Source organism: Sorex fumeus, unplaced genomic scaffold (genome assembly GCF_029834395.1).
Source record: "Sorex fumeus unplaced genomic scaffold, SorFum_2.1 ptg000122l, whole genome shotgun sequence".
Taxonomy (NCBI): Eukaryota; Metazoa; Chordata; class Mammalia; order Eulipotyphla; family Soricidae; genus Sorex; species Sorex fumeus.
Genome location: NW_026606179.1, coordinates 10,023,802 through 10,039,390, shown reverse-complemented (window position 1 = coordinate 10,039,390; position 15,589 = coordinate 10,023,802). Strand labels below are relative to the sequence as shown.

Here is a 15,589-nt window from a genome sequence, read left to right as displayed (position 1 = left end):
AGTTGATGTGCTCTGCCTGGGTTTTCTGTCTAAAACAGTCCAAGAAGATGATGGCAGCAGAAAGCAGGAGGAGAGAGCAACCTTCCAAATAAGGGGGACTCTAATGGGACCCAGAGTCTCCCAGGTCGAGCTCCCAGCACCTTCTCCCAGCTACTTGCAGAGCCCTCTCGGTATGTTTGGGTTTTGGGGCTGGTTCTGTGTGGGTCCCAGCCTACTGCTGTGATACTGTTGGCTAGAATGCCTTGGGGACTCACCTGGGTCCACAGACACTTCCTCTGACCCAGTAGTCATTATGCTGGTTTGCACCAGCTGGAATTAGCATTCTTCCTGTGCTGGATTCAAGGAGGGCAGGTTTTCATGTGTCAGTTCTTTACTGGTGATTTAAAATGTAAGAGCGCTGAGAGATAGGACAGCAGGTGAGGTGCTTGCCTTGCAGGCAACTGATCCCAGTTGGATGACGAGCACCTAATCTATGCCAGGAGGATCCCTGAGCACAGAGCCAGGAGTCATTCATGAGTACAACCAGGTGTAGCACCCCAAAAAGAAAAAAAAACATAAGAGCAGGGAACAGGGCACAGGAAAAGGAAAAGCAGGGTCTTTTCTCCAGGTCACTTGGGGTTTTCTGAAGTCTGAAGTTTGAAGATCCTGGATTTAGCTCTGAAGCTGCCAATGTGTATCTCTAAATGGAGTCTCAGAAACATTCGCCCTAGTGAGCTAACATGGCATATCTGACACAACTGTGCTGCTTTTATTTTAGTGATATATGTGTGTGTGTATATTGCTGTTGTTTTTTTTTGTCACACGTGGTGGTGCTCAGGCTTACTCCTAGTTCTGACTTAGGGATCAGTCCCATTGGGGGCAGAGGGGACCCTATGGGATGCTGGGGGTTGAACCCAGGTCATCTATGTGCAAGACAAGCTCACTCCCCACTGTACTATCTCTCTAGCCTCTTAGTTATTTCCTTAAAAAAAACAGCCTCAAATGACTTCAACTTAAAGACGTCATTTCTTCAGTATACCCTCAACCCAAATTTTTGTTTGTTTACTTTGTATTTTGTTATTGGACCACACCTGGTGGTACTCAGGGGTTACTCCTGGATCTGCACTCAAGGATCACTCCTGGCGGGCTCTGGGGACCACATGGGATGCCAGGATTCCATCCGGGTCAGCTATGTGCAAACAAGTGCCCTCTCTACTGTGCCATCAATCTGGCCCTTAACCCAAATTTGTCCAGGAACTCAGTTTTGAAGGGTGAGATGGTGTGAACCAGTGCTGCAAAGATAGTGTGAGAGTTAAGCGTCTGGCTCACAAGTGTCCACCACTGCACAGCCCAGGAGTGACCCCTAGACATCACCAGGCATAGCCCAAAATTCCCACCTCCTGCCCCCCACAAAGGAAAACAATGGAGGGACTCTGCTGAAAGTCTCTGGGGAAGGCATCTCGAATTGCCAAGTCAGTGCAGCAAAAGTTTAATGAGGGGAAGGGCTGCTTGCAGAGGAGTGTCAACAGCAGTGGGGTCACAGGAACACAAGCTGGGGCCTGCTACTCCGCATTGTCCTGGTCAATGTGCCAGGGCCCTCAGGAGGGTCCACATCAACTATCAGTGTCCACGGGTGACAAACGGAAGGGCCAGAGGTGACCTAGTGAAAGGATGTACTCAGTCGACAGCTGAGGGGGATTGGAACACCTAGAGGGCAGAGGATCTCCAGCTGGGGAACCAGAAGTCCTCAGAGGGGCCAGTCTTGTTCCTCACAGGATCCGGGAAAGAGAACAATGCCCACACATGCTCAGACCCTGGGTCACCCGCATCTCAGGGGACTTGCTGGCAAGGTCTTTCTGTTGGAGGAAGGAGACCATGCCACCAGCGCTGTCTCCACTTGATTCTTCCATGGCGCCAACAGCCTTCAAAGTCACTGTGTCATTGCTGGGTCTCTGGAAGGGGAACTGAGGGATAGAGCAGTCGCTGCTGGGCAGGGCTGGGGCCTGCAGGGACCCTGGTCTGAGGCCAGTGCTGTGTTTGGGCCCACTGGGAGCCGAGCATGAGCAGCCCTGAGGCCAGGCAGGCATCAGCACGGAGTCCTGACCATCACTTGCTGGTCTTGATCTCAGAGTACTCGGTGCGCTCGGAGCCCTCGCGGTCCTGAGGCTCCCTCTCCGCCCTCTCATGGAAACTGAGATTGGCGTAGTGGAGTTCCTGTGCCTCCCCTGGTTCGGGGCACATCTGGTCTGGGGGGCTATCTGGCCAGTGCTTTGTCCTGGAGCCCTGTGTTGGGGTTACAAGGGGGTGAGAGAGAAGTAAAGGCTCCCAGGCCCCCCAATGAAGTGAGTCTGGCGGGACAGTTAACCACTTGTCTTCCTGTTCTGCACACGTTCCCCCCAAAAGCAACTTCTCTCTCCTAACCAGGGCTGCTGATTGGACCACATCTGGGATGAATAAATGGGATTTTACCCTCCCCCAAGCCACAGCCCAGTATGACGGACACCCACGTGGTCCCCACTTTACAGACACGGGAAACAGAGCCAGGATGGGGAGGTAAAGGAACTCACCTGTGGTCACCCCCACCCTGCACGGCAGGAATTGGATGAGAGGACAGTTAACAGAATGCGGCCATGGGCCCTGGCCAGCAGCTGACACACGGGGGACAGGGTGAAAAGGGAGCCAGCACACTTTGGTACATTTATGAACTAATTTGGTGCAGAAAGCAGACCAGAGATGGCAGTTTAGACCGTGGGTGCAGGACCCAGAATACAGAGACAGAGCAGGAGCCATGGGACCTCAGAGACACCATCCAGTCACTGTGCAGAGTGGTTCCCGCCCTCTCCCCACCTGCCACTCACCCCATCACACTATGGGGTAAAATATGTCAGAAGCAACATTAGCCTCCAAATAGTAGATTTCAAAGGAGTTGGAAAGGTAGCACAGCTGGGTAGTCACTGGCTTTGCAGGTGGCTGACCCCAGCTCAACCCCCAGTACTCCATATGGTCCACAAAGCATCAGAGAGGATCCTTGAACACAGACCCAGGAGTCATTCCTGAGCACTTCTGGGTGTTACCCCCCACCACCTTCCAAAGAAGAAAAGAGTTCCAGAATGGTCGAAATTGGTCTTACAGGGGCCAGAGTGATAGCACGGCATGCAGGGCATTTGTCTTGAATGAAGCCAACCCAGGTTTAATCCCCAGCATCCCTTATGGTTCCCAAAGCATCATCAGGAGTGAGTCCTGGGTATAGAGCAAGATGTAACCCCTGAGTATCACCAGATATGGCCCCCCAAAACAAAAAATACTTTCTCACAACATCCAAAAAAGAAAGCAGAGCGATGTAGAGGTTCCTCCTATTAGACTTGAACAAGATGAAATGACAGTAAAGAAACAGGTGTGTTTTCCTTTCCAAAAAGAGGAAATTAGAACATGCATCCATTTCCTTGCCATATATGGAAAGAGAGAGGATGTTGGAGGACACAAGAGAAGATACAGCTCAGATTAGAAATACCCAGGAAGCAGTGTGGGTGGCAGCCGTGCCCCCCAGTACTCTCAGATGCCCTGGCAGCCACAGCCACAACCCACAGTCGCCGCCATGTAAACTCATCTGTTCGGCCCAGTTCTATAGGTCCTAGAGTTCAGGGATCAGCAACATCTCCAACTCCACAGCACTGACATCCCAGTAAGAGCACTGCCAAGCTAGATGGGAGAGTAACAGAGAAGCCAACTAGCTCAATAAACTAAACCAAAACACAGAAGTCTCAATTGGCAGGATCTCTGTGAACCACACCCACCAGTCTTGGGTGGTGGTGCTCAGGGGACCATATGGGGTGCTGGGCATTGGGAATCAGGCTCATCAAATTGCAAGGGGTTGAGCCTGAGTCAGTCATGCACAAGGCAGGCAGCTCTCTCACCCGTACACAGGCAGCAAAGGGGTGAGGATGCTTTGAGGTCTATAGGCAAGTTATTAGCAAGTTAGCAAGATGAAAGAATATCAGCTCAGTTAGAATATAACTGTGTTTCATTCATTCTGCACCTAAAGATGAACGAAGACAGTTGGCAGCATGAGAAGCTGACATTGTGGAAGACATTGAAAAAAAAAAAAGAAAGAGAACAGCGACAGGATGGGAACCTGCACTAGTACAGAAAGTAGAATATTTGCCTTGCATGCAGTGACCTGGTTTGATCCTCGATATCCCTTATGGTTCCCCAAGCCTGCCATGACTGATTCTTGAGTGCAGAGCCAGGAATAAGTCCTGAGCACCGCTGGGTGTGACCCAACCCCCTAACCCCCAAAAGGTTAATTGAAATGTTTAAAAGACAGTGACAGGAACAGTTTTGGGAACTGGAAAAAAAAAACCTTATTCTAACTCTACAAAGAACAGTGAAGGGCCAAGATGGAAGATTCTGAAAGAGTTTCAGGGTGAGGTCTTGCTTGATCAGTTACCAGGACTTATTTTTCAATCCTATGGACCCTGTGTCTCCTTTAGGTCCTGGAGTAGGAATGGAGACAAAAAAAAAATTGACCTCTGGAATAGAACAGAGGCCACAGAGATGAGGCATTAAACTTAAAAAGCCTTTCCCGCTAGAACAAGAACAACTTTCTTGAATAAGACCCTTAAGGCATGGATAAAGAATGAAAAGTGGTAAAAATGGTTGTCATAGAACAGAACTTATTTTCACCAGAGGCCCCTTTTAAAAAATAAAGTGGAGACAAGATAGCCATGGGTAGAAAACATGTACACGGCATATAACCAGAAAAATTAGTGCTAAAATGTGTAAAACTTGCCAAGAAATTCATTAGGGAAAGCTGAACACCAGAGTTGGATGTGATCAGGTGTTTTATGGAAGAGACGGTCAGAGGCAAATCATGATGTCAGGATCTTTATCCCTGTTTAAACCAACCAACGACACTGCAGGGGAGGGCCAGGGGAAAAAATAGAGAAACCTACGTACCAGATGACTGGGGAGTCAGAAGGACAGGACAGTGGGGTGGGCACTTGCCCCAAGTCTTATTCCCCGCACCACCTATGGTCCCCTGATCCCCACCAGGAATGATCCCTGAACACAGCCAGGAGCAAGCCCAGAACACTGCCATGTTGGTCCCCAAATCAACCAAACAAAAAAAAAAACCAGGAAAATGACTGATTATCAAAATCTGAAAGGTATAGATGGGGATATGAATAAATGAATGCAAGGGATTTGAAAAGCTGCTGGTCATGATGTTGTCTTATGGACAGTCACACTGCCCATAGTCTGGTCATTAGATAAGTAGGTTCTGAAGAAATGCCAAAGGACGAAAATTGCATGAATACCACAGGGCAGGGTAAGAATGTTCAAAACAGCAAATTCCTCAAATGTCCCTCAATACAAGCTGAGTCTACTAAGACAGTCCAGGAAAAAAGACATGGGGCAGGCTCAGAAGGAGCACTCTGGCAGAGAAGCAGCAATGAAGTCAGCGGTCTATTTCAGGCAAGCATGTCTGTGACTCATGACAGAAGATCCGGAGCAGGTGGTCCTCAGTGGCCAGGGGTCAACAAGGGCAGGGATGACCATCACCAATGTTTGGTGTCTTAAGTCAGAACTTGGGGTAGTGGGGTCAAGGCTGATGAATAAAACGAGCATAAGAGTGAACATGGCGGGAGCAATTGCTTAGCAGACCCAGCAGTTTGGAGAATCCTTTTCTCTACGACTCACTTGCACAGAGATGGAAGAGCAAGATGCTGGCCAGCGGATGGAGTGACAGAGTGAGTGACAGTCACGGCCCCTGCTCTCAAGGGACTTCACAAGGCAGGCAGGTGAGAGGACCAGAAAAGGGAAAGTGTCACAGATTTGGGACAGCGATGGGCACGAGCGACAAGGACATTCTAGTGGGGAGCGATGGGCAAGGAGAGAGATGAGAAGGGGGCCTGGAAGAATGGAAAATGACACTGGAGCCAAAAGGTCAAGACATGTGGCTGCTGGGAGAAGGGGGGACAGGGAGGAGCAATGTACAGACGCTCATGGCCTGGTTGGCCCAAGAAAAATGCCTGGGAGCTGTGGCAAGGTGAAGCCCAGACATGGAAGGACAGCAGCAGATTTGGAGAGATGTGAAGGTGGGCTCTGGGGTCAGCAGGGAGGAGGAGGGAGGCTGACCCCTGATGCCGGGGGAGGAAGTGGACGCAGAGGGAATTTAAAGTGGGTGAAGCAGGGAGGTGTGGGGGAAGAAATGCTCAGTGTAGGCCCGGTGCCTGGGCACCCTGGCTGCCCTCTGTGTGGCAACAATGCCCGCACTCACCCAGGCCACAGAGTCCATGACGGGGTCCTCATTGGCCATGGCCCCTGATCCTGCGCTGACCACATTCCTGCGAGCTCTCACCCTAGGGAAAAAATGATTCTATTGGCCCAGGTGTGCAAAAGGGGGCAGCTACTGCTCTGAGCACTGACCAGGTGACTGGAGCCAGGCTGGAGCCAGCACTGTCCTCCAGGAGCACAGAGCTGTCTACGACTGCAACTTGTCACCAGGACACTTGTGACAGGCCTAGACAACTGCCCTGCCAGTCATGGCAGTCACACAGGAGAGAGAGGACAGGGACAAGGCACTTATTCGCCTTACACATGGCTGACCCAGGTGGATCCCTAAGCACAGAGCCAGGAATAGCCCGTGGACACTGCTGGATGTGCCTCTCCACCCCCCCACCCAATAAAAAATAGTGGGAAGATCCCAAGCATGGGTGAAACGGACAGGCGAAATGTGCTCCAAAGGAACAAGCGATTCGGAAATGCTAAAGAAGTCCTGACATATGCCACAGGTAGAAATAAAAATGCCAGGCGAGGCTGGAGAGACAGGGCAGTGGGGAAGGTGTTGACCTTGAATGGTCTGATCCCTGGCAACGCTGTGCCCCGCCGGGAGTGGCCCTGAGCACAGAGCCAGGAGCCACATCGCTGGATGTGGACCCCAAACCGAAAAGAGGGTGAGAAAAGAAAACCCCGCCATGCTACTGGAAGAAGTGCATCACCGCGCACAGATGGCGCAATCCGTCCAGGGGGACGGGCAGTGGCTCCGTGGTGGGCTCGGGATGGGGGCACGGTGGTCCAGAAGGGGAGGGACACTTCCTTTAGATCTGGGGCTCAGGAGAGAGAACTGGGGAGTGGACACAATGGTGCCGAGACTCGCGCGCAGGAGAAGCGGATCGAGTGACGACATCAGGGCTGGCTCTCGGAGACCCCCACTTAGACCCGGCCCGCTGGGCGCTGCCCGCCAGGACGGGGGCTGCCCCGCTCTCCCCACCGCTCCGCTCCATGAGCCACCCTGGATGTGCTTACACGCAGGCGACAGCCACAAGGCACAAGCAGAGGGACAGCAGAGTCAGGACACCGGCAGCTCCGAGAATCGGGATAACTGCCGCAGACTGAGCCTCGGGCTTGCCTGCAGAGAGACGCACAGAGCCTCGCCACCGCCCCACCTCCGCTAGGGCGCCTGCGCATCCGGCGGCCTCCGCCTCCAGGCCCCGCCCCTCGGCCGTGCTCCACCTTCACGGACCGACACGCCCCGCCCCGTCGACCGCACTCCCCCCCACCAGGCTCCTACACTCGGGCCCGGCTCCACCTTCTTCCGGACGGATGGTCACGCCCCGCCCTGCCTCGCCCCGTAGGCCACACCCACTAACTGGGCTCCGCCCCTCGGCCCGGCTCCCTCTTCTTCCGGACGGACAGTGACGCCCCGCCCCGCCCACGTCGTCTACACCCATTAGGCTCCGCCCCTAGGCCCCGCCTCCACCTTCTCTAGACGTACACGCCCTGCCCTGCCCCTCCCCGCCCGCCACGACCCGACCTGGTTGCAGCAGGACCCAGGCGCTCTGCCTCTCTTGGACATTCCGGGCCTCGCAACGGACCGGGAGGCCGGCGCCGAACCCCTTCCGGAGGCTCAGGGAGCTGTTGGCCCAGTATTCCTCGGTGTTGGAGGTGACCTGGAAGGAGGCGTTGCTGCGGTTCTCCGGCAGCAGCCGCTGATCCAGCCACCAGCTCAGGGCAGGGGCGGGCCGGGCGCAGGAGGAGCAGCTACATCGCAGGTCCTGGGCCTCCCAGGAGCAGGAGGGGCCCAGCAGCTGCAGAGGGGCTGTGGGAGGGAGGGGGAGCGTCAGGTGCGCGGCCCCTCCCCAGGACCCAGGTGTCACTCCCACCCCATCCCTCCCCCACCCCACTCACAGAGCACAGACAGCCTGAGAGAGACGTTCCGGGAGCCCAGAGGGTTCTGAGCATGGCAGTTGAACTCCGCATCTTCTGTGGTCTCTGGAAGCCTCAGCTCCAGCTTGGCCGTGTTGGTGGAGAGGGTGGTGGCCTTCAGGCCTGGGGACCTGGGAAACCAGCTCAGCTCTGCAGGGGGGTTGCTGTCAGCTCCACAGAGCAGCCACACCGTCTGGCCCCCCAGAACTGATAGGGCTGAGGTGGATTTCTTGATCTTCAGGACTTTGGGGAGAGGAGGAGAGAGGTAAGGCGGGAGAGCCCGGGTCAGGGCTCCTCCTGCTCTCCTCTCCTCACTCTGCCTCAGCTGAGACTTTGCACCCACAAAGGTTGGGTAGGGCCAAAAGTGGGGGGTCCTGTCTGAAACGATGTTCAGTGTCTCAGTAGGACATGCCTGGGCTGTTTGATGGAGAGTACCAAGACATACCATGTGAACACATGGGCATTCATACGCACACACGTGCATGCATAAACTCTGTGCACACACAGTAATGCACACATACACACACTGCCCATGTACACATAACACTGTACACACATACACACATAGTACATGTACACACATATACTGTATATGCACACATACTATACATGCATGCATAATGCATACACTAATGCACACATACATGTGCACACACTGTACACATATGCATGTGCAAACATATGCAATGCACATGCACACATGTACACAGTATGTGCACATTCACATATGAAATACATGTACACGCATGGACACATACATGGACACATGCAGCACAGTTTATATACATGCACATAAACATATATGCACTCATCTACATGCACACACCTGCCTCTCAGGCTTTGGGAAATAGGGTCCTGGGTGTCTACAGAGCGAAGATGGTCAAATGGGGCTTTAGTGAGAGCCCTGAGAGGCACCCTGGGGTGGAGGAGGTGCTGGGTCACTGGGGTCGCCCCCACTCCCACTCTCCGGGTCCCTCCTACCTGAGGTGGCTTCGAAGGAGATGTGGGTGGTGAGGTTCTGTGGGGGATCTGGAGTACAGAGAACAGTGTCAGAAGAGAGGTCAGGGTGAACCCTCACACATCCGAGAAGCGCCACACATGTCCCTCTGAGATCAGATCCAGGCACAGGGCCCCAGGAGCCAAATCCCCACTCACTGTCCCTCTGCACATCACCCCAGTCCCAGGAACCCACTGCTGGAACCCCTAAGTGGAAGAGATGGTGCTTTAGGCCCCCCACCTCTGGGACCGCAACTGCCTGGGACCCCCGTTTCTGGGACCCCCCTGACCGACACTGCCAGGCCCCACTCACAGGACACGTTGAGGCAGATGGTCGTCTCCGTGGTTCTCAGAGTTCCCAGGAGTATCACTTGACAGCTGAGGTTTTTGCCGTGGTCCCCGGGTCCCGGGGTGAGGCTGAGCTCTGCAGAGGTGGGTGGGGAGGGGCCGAGCATCTCTCCTGCCCAGGAGAACTGGAGGGATGTTGTTTCACAGGCTCCCGGCAGGCTGCAGGTGAGGCGCCCTGGGTGGCCCGACACCAGTGGTTCAGCCACGTGGATGGCAGGTTTCTCTGTGAGTGCTGAGGATATGGGGCACCCTGAGGGTGGCCAGCAGCATGGCCAGAGAGGACCCCGCTTGGCCCTGGAGCAGGTGCCCTGCTCTCGTCCCAGTTCCCCTACCTGTCACCAGCACACGCAGCATCGTGGCCTTGTAGTTGTATTTCACATACCCTTGCTCCACTCGGAAGAAGTAGTTGCCCTGGTCTGTGTGTCTAGCACGTCTGATGCCCAGGGAGCACTTCAGGTCACTGGGGTTCCCAAGCAGGTGGAATCGGCCCAAGGCCTCTCTCTTCACCTGTCTTTGTTGGTCGTTTGTGGCCACAGGATCATCCCTGTGTGAATCCCCCTCCCGGAACCAGTAGACAGTGAGTGGATAGAACTGATAAGTTCTGGGGATGATGAAGGAGCAGGACATGGAGGCACACAGCCCCTCCTGCACCACCAACACCGGCTCTTTCAGGTTTAGCTGGTACCCTTGGTCCTCCTGCTGGAGCCCTGGATGGGGACACAAAGTCAGTTCCACTCCCCTTCCCCCTCTTCCTCCCGCAGGCTCAGCTCATCCCCCTGCCTGAGCCCTGGGTGGGGGCACAGAGTCACCCTCACTCCCCTCCCCCCTCTTACTCACTCAGGCACAGCTTATCCCCCTGCCCGAGCCCTGGGTGGGGGCACAGAGTCACCCTCACTCCCTTCCCTCTTCCCCCTCCAGTAGGCACAGCTGGTACCCTGGGTCCCCCTGCTCAAGCCTTGGATGGGGACACAGGCCCAGCCCCACTCACCACCACACAGCAGGGACAACAGCAGCAGCAGCAGCAGCCATGGGAACCCCATGTCTGCACCTGCCAGGGCAGAGCCAGTGTGGGTGGGTCGGTCTCTCTGTCAGGGAAGGAAGTATCCAGAATGGTGGGCTGGGGCCCAGCAGGCACCAACAGGAAGTGGGGCAAGAGCCTGTGGCCATTCCCGGAAGAGGAACTTGGCCAGCACAGGCCGGGGAGGGCCGAGACCTGACCCAGCCCCCTCCCGCACGTATCGACTGCTGGTGCACAGACCCCAGGGACTGGCTCTTCCGACGAGGCCTGAAGCACCTTCCATGATGCCAACCCCAGGGCCAGCGCAGGTGGCCACAGCACAGGGGACATGGGAGTGGACTGGGTGCTCCCCGAATCCAGATCTAGCCGAGACTCACCCAGCACGAGGAAGAACAATGGGATGTTTGAACAGCCATGGCAAGAAGCAGAGAGATGTCCAGATTCAAGGGGTGAAGGGTGGGACCCCAGGAGAGCTGAGCTGAAAGCACATTTTCTGAGTGGCCATGAGATAGGGGGGCATGAGAATTGAGGGGACATTGGGTAGGTGGATGTGAGGGGGTGCTGGGGGACATGAGGGAGGTTAGGGGACATGAGGGGTTGCCGGGGGACGTGAGGGAGGTTGGGGGAATGAGGGAAGGATGGGGAATGACTCCCGGTGGTGCTAAGGGGACCATAAGGGATGCTGGGGAACAAACCCAGGTCAGCTGCATGCAAGGTCAGCCCCTCCCTTCTGGACCATCGCTCCAGCCCCTCTTCTATTTATTTCGTTTCGAATATCAGCTACCGAGAGTATTCTGCCCGCAAGGCAGAGCCTCGAAGCTATCCGTTGTGTATTCGATATGCCAACACCAGCAATTACAATGGGTCTCATTCCCCTGACCCTGAAAGTGTCACTAAGATGGCAGCATTGAGAAGGATGAGGAAGGAGAGACTAATAAAATCTCAAGGCTGAACTAGGCTGCCAAAACGATGGAAGACAAAAACGATTGTCTGTACTTTCCATGCACGTACGCTAGCGTCGGATGCATCCATCGAGGACCTGATGGAACAAGCGCGAAAGATCAAGTACGACATCATTGGTCTGACCGAGACAAGAAGGCAGCAATCACAGCACGCCGTTTTCGACACGGGAGAAGAATTGTTCCTCGGAACATGCGATAAAAGAGGTGTCAGAGGCGTCGGTGTTCTTGTCAATACGAACTTGGCCATGAGCATTGATTCATTCGAATGCCTAACAATCCGAATTGGACGTTTACACTTGTATAGATGTGACTCACTGCCGGCAGTTTGTATCTTCGTTGTCTACGCACCAACATCCAATTATGATGGAGAAATTGAGAAGTTATACATGGAGCTGAAGAAGTTCTATAAAGAAGACCACACCTTCTACCAGATTATTGTTGGTGATTTTAATGCCAAGATAGGACCGAGAAGATCAGCCGAAGAACTCCACATTGGGACCCAAGGCCTAGAATGGAACGAACAGGGTGAGAGACTGTCTGAGTTCATCATGTCGGCCAAGACCATCCATGGTAACTCACAGTTCCAGAAGGCCAAATCTAAACGTTGGACATGGGAGTCTCCCGGTGGATGGTTCCACAACAAAATAGACCACATCATATTCAATCAACGGTTTTGCCTGACCGATGTCGCTGTTGTCCCAAAATTCCAAATGGGATCAAACCACCATCTCCTTTGTGAAAAATTCCACTTCACAGAGCAGGGAGAAAGAGCTGCGAAGTTTAAGAAGAGAACTCCGAGAATGACCACCAACTGGGAGCTCTATGGCACTATTACTGCAACATGGGAAGAAGCCGTTGTTGACAACATTGACGAGGAATATGATCGACTGGTTCAGTACCTCCATGATTGCGCAAGGAACACCAAGAGAGAGATAGCTCAAGCTCGAGCGGGCCCAGTAGCATCTCCATCGTGAGACTTGTTACTGTGTTTGGCATATTGAATATGTCACGGGTAGCTTGCCAGGCTTTGCTGTGCAGGCGAGATACTCTCGGTATCTTGCCGGGCTCTCTGAGAGGGGCAGGTGAATTGAACCTGAATCACTACCAGGATCTCACCATTCTGCAAGGAAGTGATCATCCATGTCAAGAGAGGGGTTTGGCAGGGTGATACTATTTCACCGAAACTCTTTAGTGCCACCTTCAAGAATATCATGCGACAACTGGAATGGAAAGGAATGGAAGTGAAGATAGATGGTCGGCAACTACACCACCTTCGCTTTGCTGATGACATCATTCTAATAACACCAAACATTAGCCAAGCGGCACAAATGCTGGCCGACTTCGACCGTGAGTGTGGAAAGGTCAGACTATAGCTGAATCTCATGAAGACAATGTTTATGAGAAACAGCCTCGTTCCTGATGCTACATTCTCTCTCAACAGAATGACCGTCTCTGAATGCAACAGTTATGTGTACCGAGGTTGAGAAGTCAACATGATGAATGATCTGGCACCTGAATTGCGCAGGAGGAAGAGAGCGGCTTGGAATGCCTTCAAGAGTGTCGAAGAAATAGCTAAGAGGATGAAGAACCTTTGGCTTCGGGCACATCTCTTTGATTCCACTGCTCTTCTTGCATTAACATACACCTCAGAGACCCAGGCCTTATGCAAACAGGATGAGAATACTATTCGGATCTCCCAAAGAGGAATTGAAAGAGCTATGCTTGGAGTATCACATTTCACTCAAATAAGAGAAAGAATTCAGAGTTCTGTCCATGATCAAGAATCAGGGACACTGTCTCATTTGCCAAGGCGTTAAAAATCAGATGGGCTGGACACGTAATGAGATTTGGAGACGACCGCTGGACTAGAGCTGTTACTGACTGAATTCCACGGGACGTCAAAAGACCGTGTGGTTGCCCACCTACCAGATGGTCAGACTTCTTCATCAAGATCCTGATCAATCGGTTCGAGGCTCTTCGTGTTCCCAGAACGAGCAGATGCCGTTGGGCTACACTAGCACGTGACAGGGACAAATCGAAGTTACTGGTGCCCGCTCGAGCAAATCGATGATTAATGGGAAGACAAGTGATCAAGTGATTTGTGCTTTGTGAATTGATGACACACGATTCCTTAATATCAAAGCACATTGGAGGGGTGGAGAGATAGACAGGTGCTAAAACACTTGCCATTGATGAGGCTGGCCAAGGTTCCACCCCTGACACCCATAGGGTCCATGAATCCTGCCTAGCAGTGAATTTTGAGCAATCAGGAGTCAGCCCTGAGCCCTGCCGAGTGTGGTTCAACCCCCCAACGCAACTTCCAAATAAGTGCAGGACACATTCAAATGCTCCCCACCCCGTGCACACTCTTGCTCTTGCTCTAGGGGGCAGCTCACTGGAGTGTCAGCATCCCTGTCCTCTTGCTCCAGGATTGTAGGAATGTTGCTTGGGGGTTGGTTCATTTATTTTCTGGGCCATGCCCAAGCGGTGCTCAGGCTTACTCCTGGTTCTGTGCCCAGTGATCTGATAAAGAGCTGAGAGTCAGAGCTCGTGACTGGCATGTACAAAGCCTTGAGGTCGGTCCCCAGCTCCTGGACTATCATGAGTGTGACCTGAGTGGCCCCAGGTGCTGCTGGGTGTAGTCCCTATAAAAAACTTGTGTGTGAAGCTCAGGTGTGGAGCACGTGTCTATTGTGTGTGAGGTCCTGGGCTCTGAATCAGGAACCTCCTCTCCGCCTCATTGATGTTTTTGTTTGCTTTTGGGGCACACTAGGCAGGGCTCAGATCTGACCCTGTGCTCAGGTGTTGCCAGGAATCACTCCCCGCCCCCGCCCCCCCACCCCTGCCAAATGCACTCGAGGGATCATATGGGGTACCTATGTTTGAACCTGGTTGTTGAGTATAAAGAAAGTGACTTCCTTACCCGAAGTCCTTTCACTCTGGCCTCACAACATTTTTTAAGACTTTTATTTTGCTGAATTATATATAATACAAAAATAGACCATTTGTTCACTTTGATTTTTTTTGTTTGCTTTGCTAGTTTATTGGGCCACACCCAGCAATGCTCAGGGCTCGCTTACTCCTGGTTCTGTGCTCAAGGACCACTTGTGGCAGTGCTTGGGGAAACATATAAGGTGCTTGGAATCGAACCTGGGTAGGTCATGTGGAAGGCAAACCCCCTCACACTGTACTATCACTCAGGTTCCAGTTTGATCATTTTTGGGTGGTTGCTGGTCTTCATGGCATTTAGTATTTTTCTGTTTTATTTTGGGGCTATTCCTGGTGGGACTCAGGACTTACTTCTAGTTCTGTGCTCAGGAGTTGCTGGTGGCAAGCTTTGGGGGACAGCATGTGGAGTTGGGGACTGAGCTGGGGTCAACCATGTGCAAGGTAAGTGCCTGACCCGCTGTCTATCACCTGGGACCTGATGATCATTTTTAAATCTGCAAGAGCCCCAGCAGGCTTTCTGGTGGCCCAGACAGAACCCATGTATGGAGCTGGAGGACAGTGACAGGCTTGGGTTGTTAGGGCGCGGATCGTGATCTCCCTTTAACGACAAAGAAACTCCAGAGACTGCAAACAGCAAGCAAGGTTTATTGTAAGACTGGCTAGCCAGGGTCAAGCCGCCTACACAGACACGCAGGTCAGTTAGGTGAGGCAAGACCCCGAACCTCTTCAAAGGGGATCTTATATAGGCCTTCACTGGCCGTTACAGCAAAGCCCGCGCATTTCATAGCCAATAGATTTGTAACAACATATGCTTTCTTAACCAATCCATGTAGAAGTACATCACTCCTTAGCCTATAGATTCAAAGATCAGCATTTACGTACATAGGCATTGTGACTAGTGGGCATCAGGTAACTTGGACATTTGGTTATCACCTTGCTTCCTCTGATTCTCAGCCCTGCATTCCGGAGGTGGATAAGGGAATAGTTCTTAAGGGAGGTAACAGATAAGGAGGGCAGGAAAGGGAGAGTTAAAATTTATAGAGTTTTAACTCTGGAATCTCCCTTAGGGTCCCTAGGGACCTAACAGGTGCCCATATAGTGTTCATGAGTCATGACACTTGGGGATTCATAC

At 52.9% G+C, this 15,589-nt stretch overlaps 1 protein-coding gene across 1 annotated transcript; it reads right to left on the bottom strand.

Moving 5' to 3' along the window:
- Positions 1–2,085: 2,085 nt before the first annotated feature.
- On the bottom strand, positions 2,086–10,569 carry LOC130043286 (sialic acid-binding Ig-like lectin 5). Its single transcript, XM_056135541.1, has 9 exons — positions 10,517–10,569; positions 9,861–10,235; positions 9,494–9,760; positions 9,166–9,213; positions 8,167–8,427; positions 7,793–8,077; positions 7,285–7,387; positions 6,257–6,338; positions 2,086–2,262 (listed from the first exon to the last, which is right to left on the bottom strand). The coding sequence occupies exons 1-9, from the start codon at positions 10,566–10,568 to the stop codon at positions 2,086–2,088; spliced, it is 1,650 nt and encodes a 549-aa protein (XP_055991516.1). The 5' UTR covers position 10,569.
- Between the last annotated feature and the right edge of the window lie 5,020 nt (positions 10,570–15,589).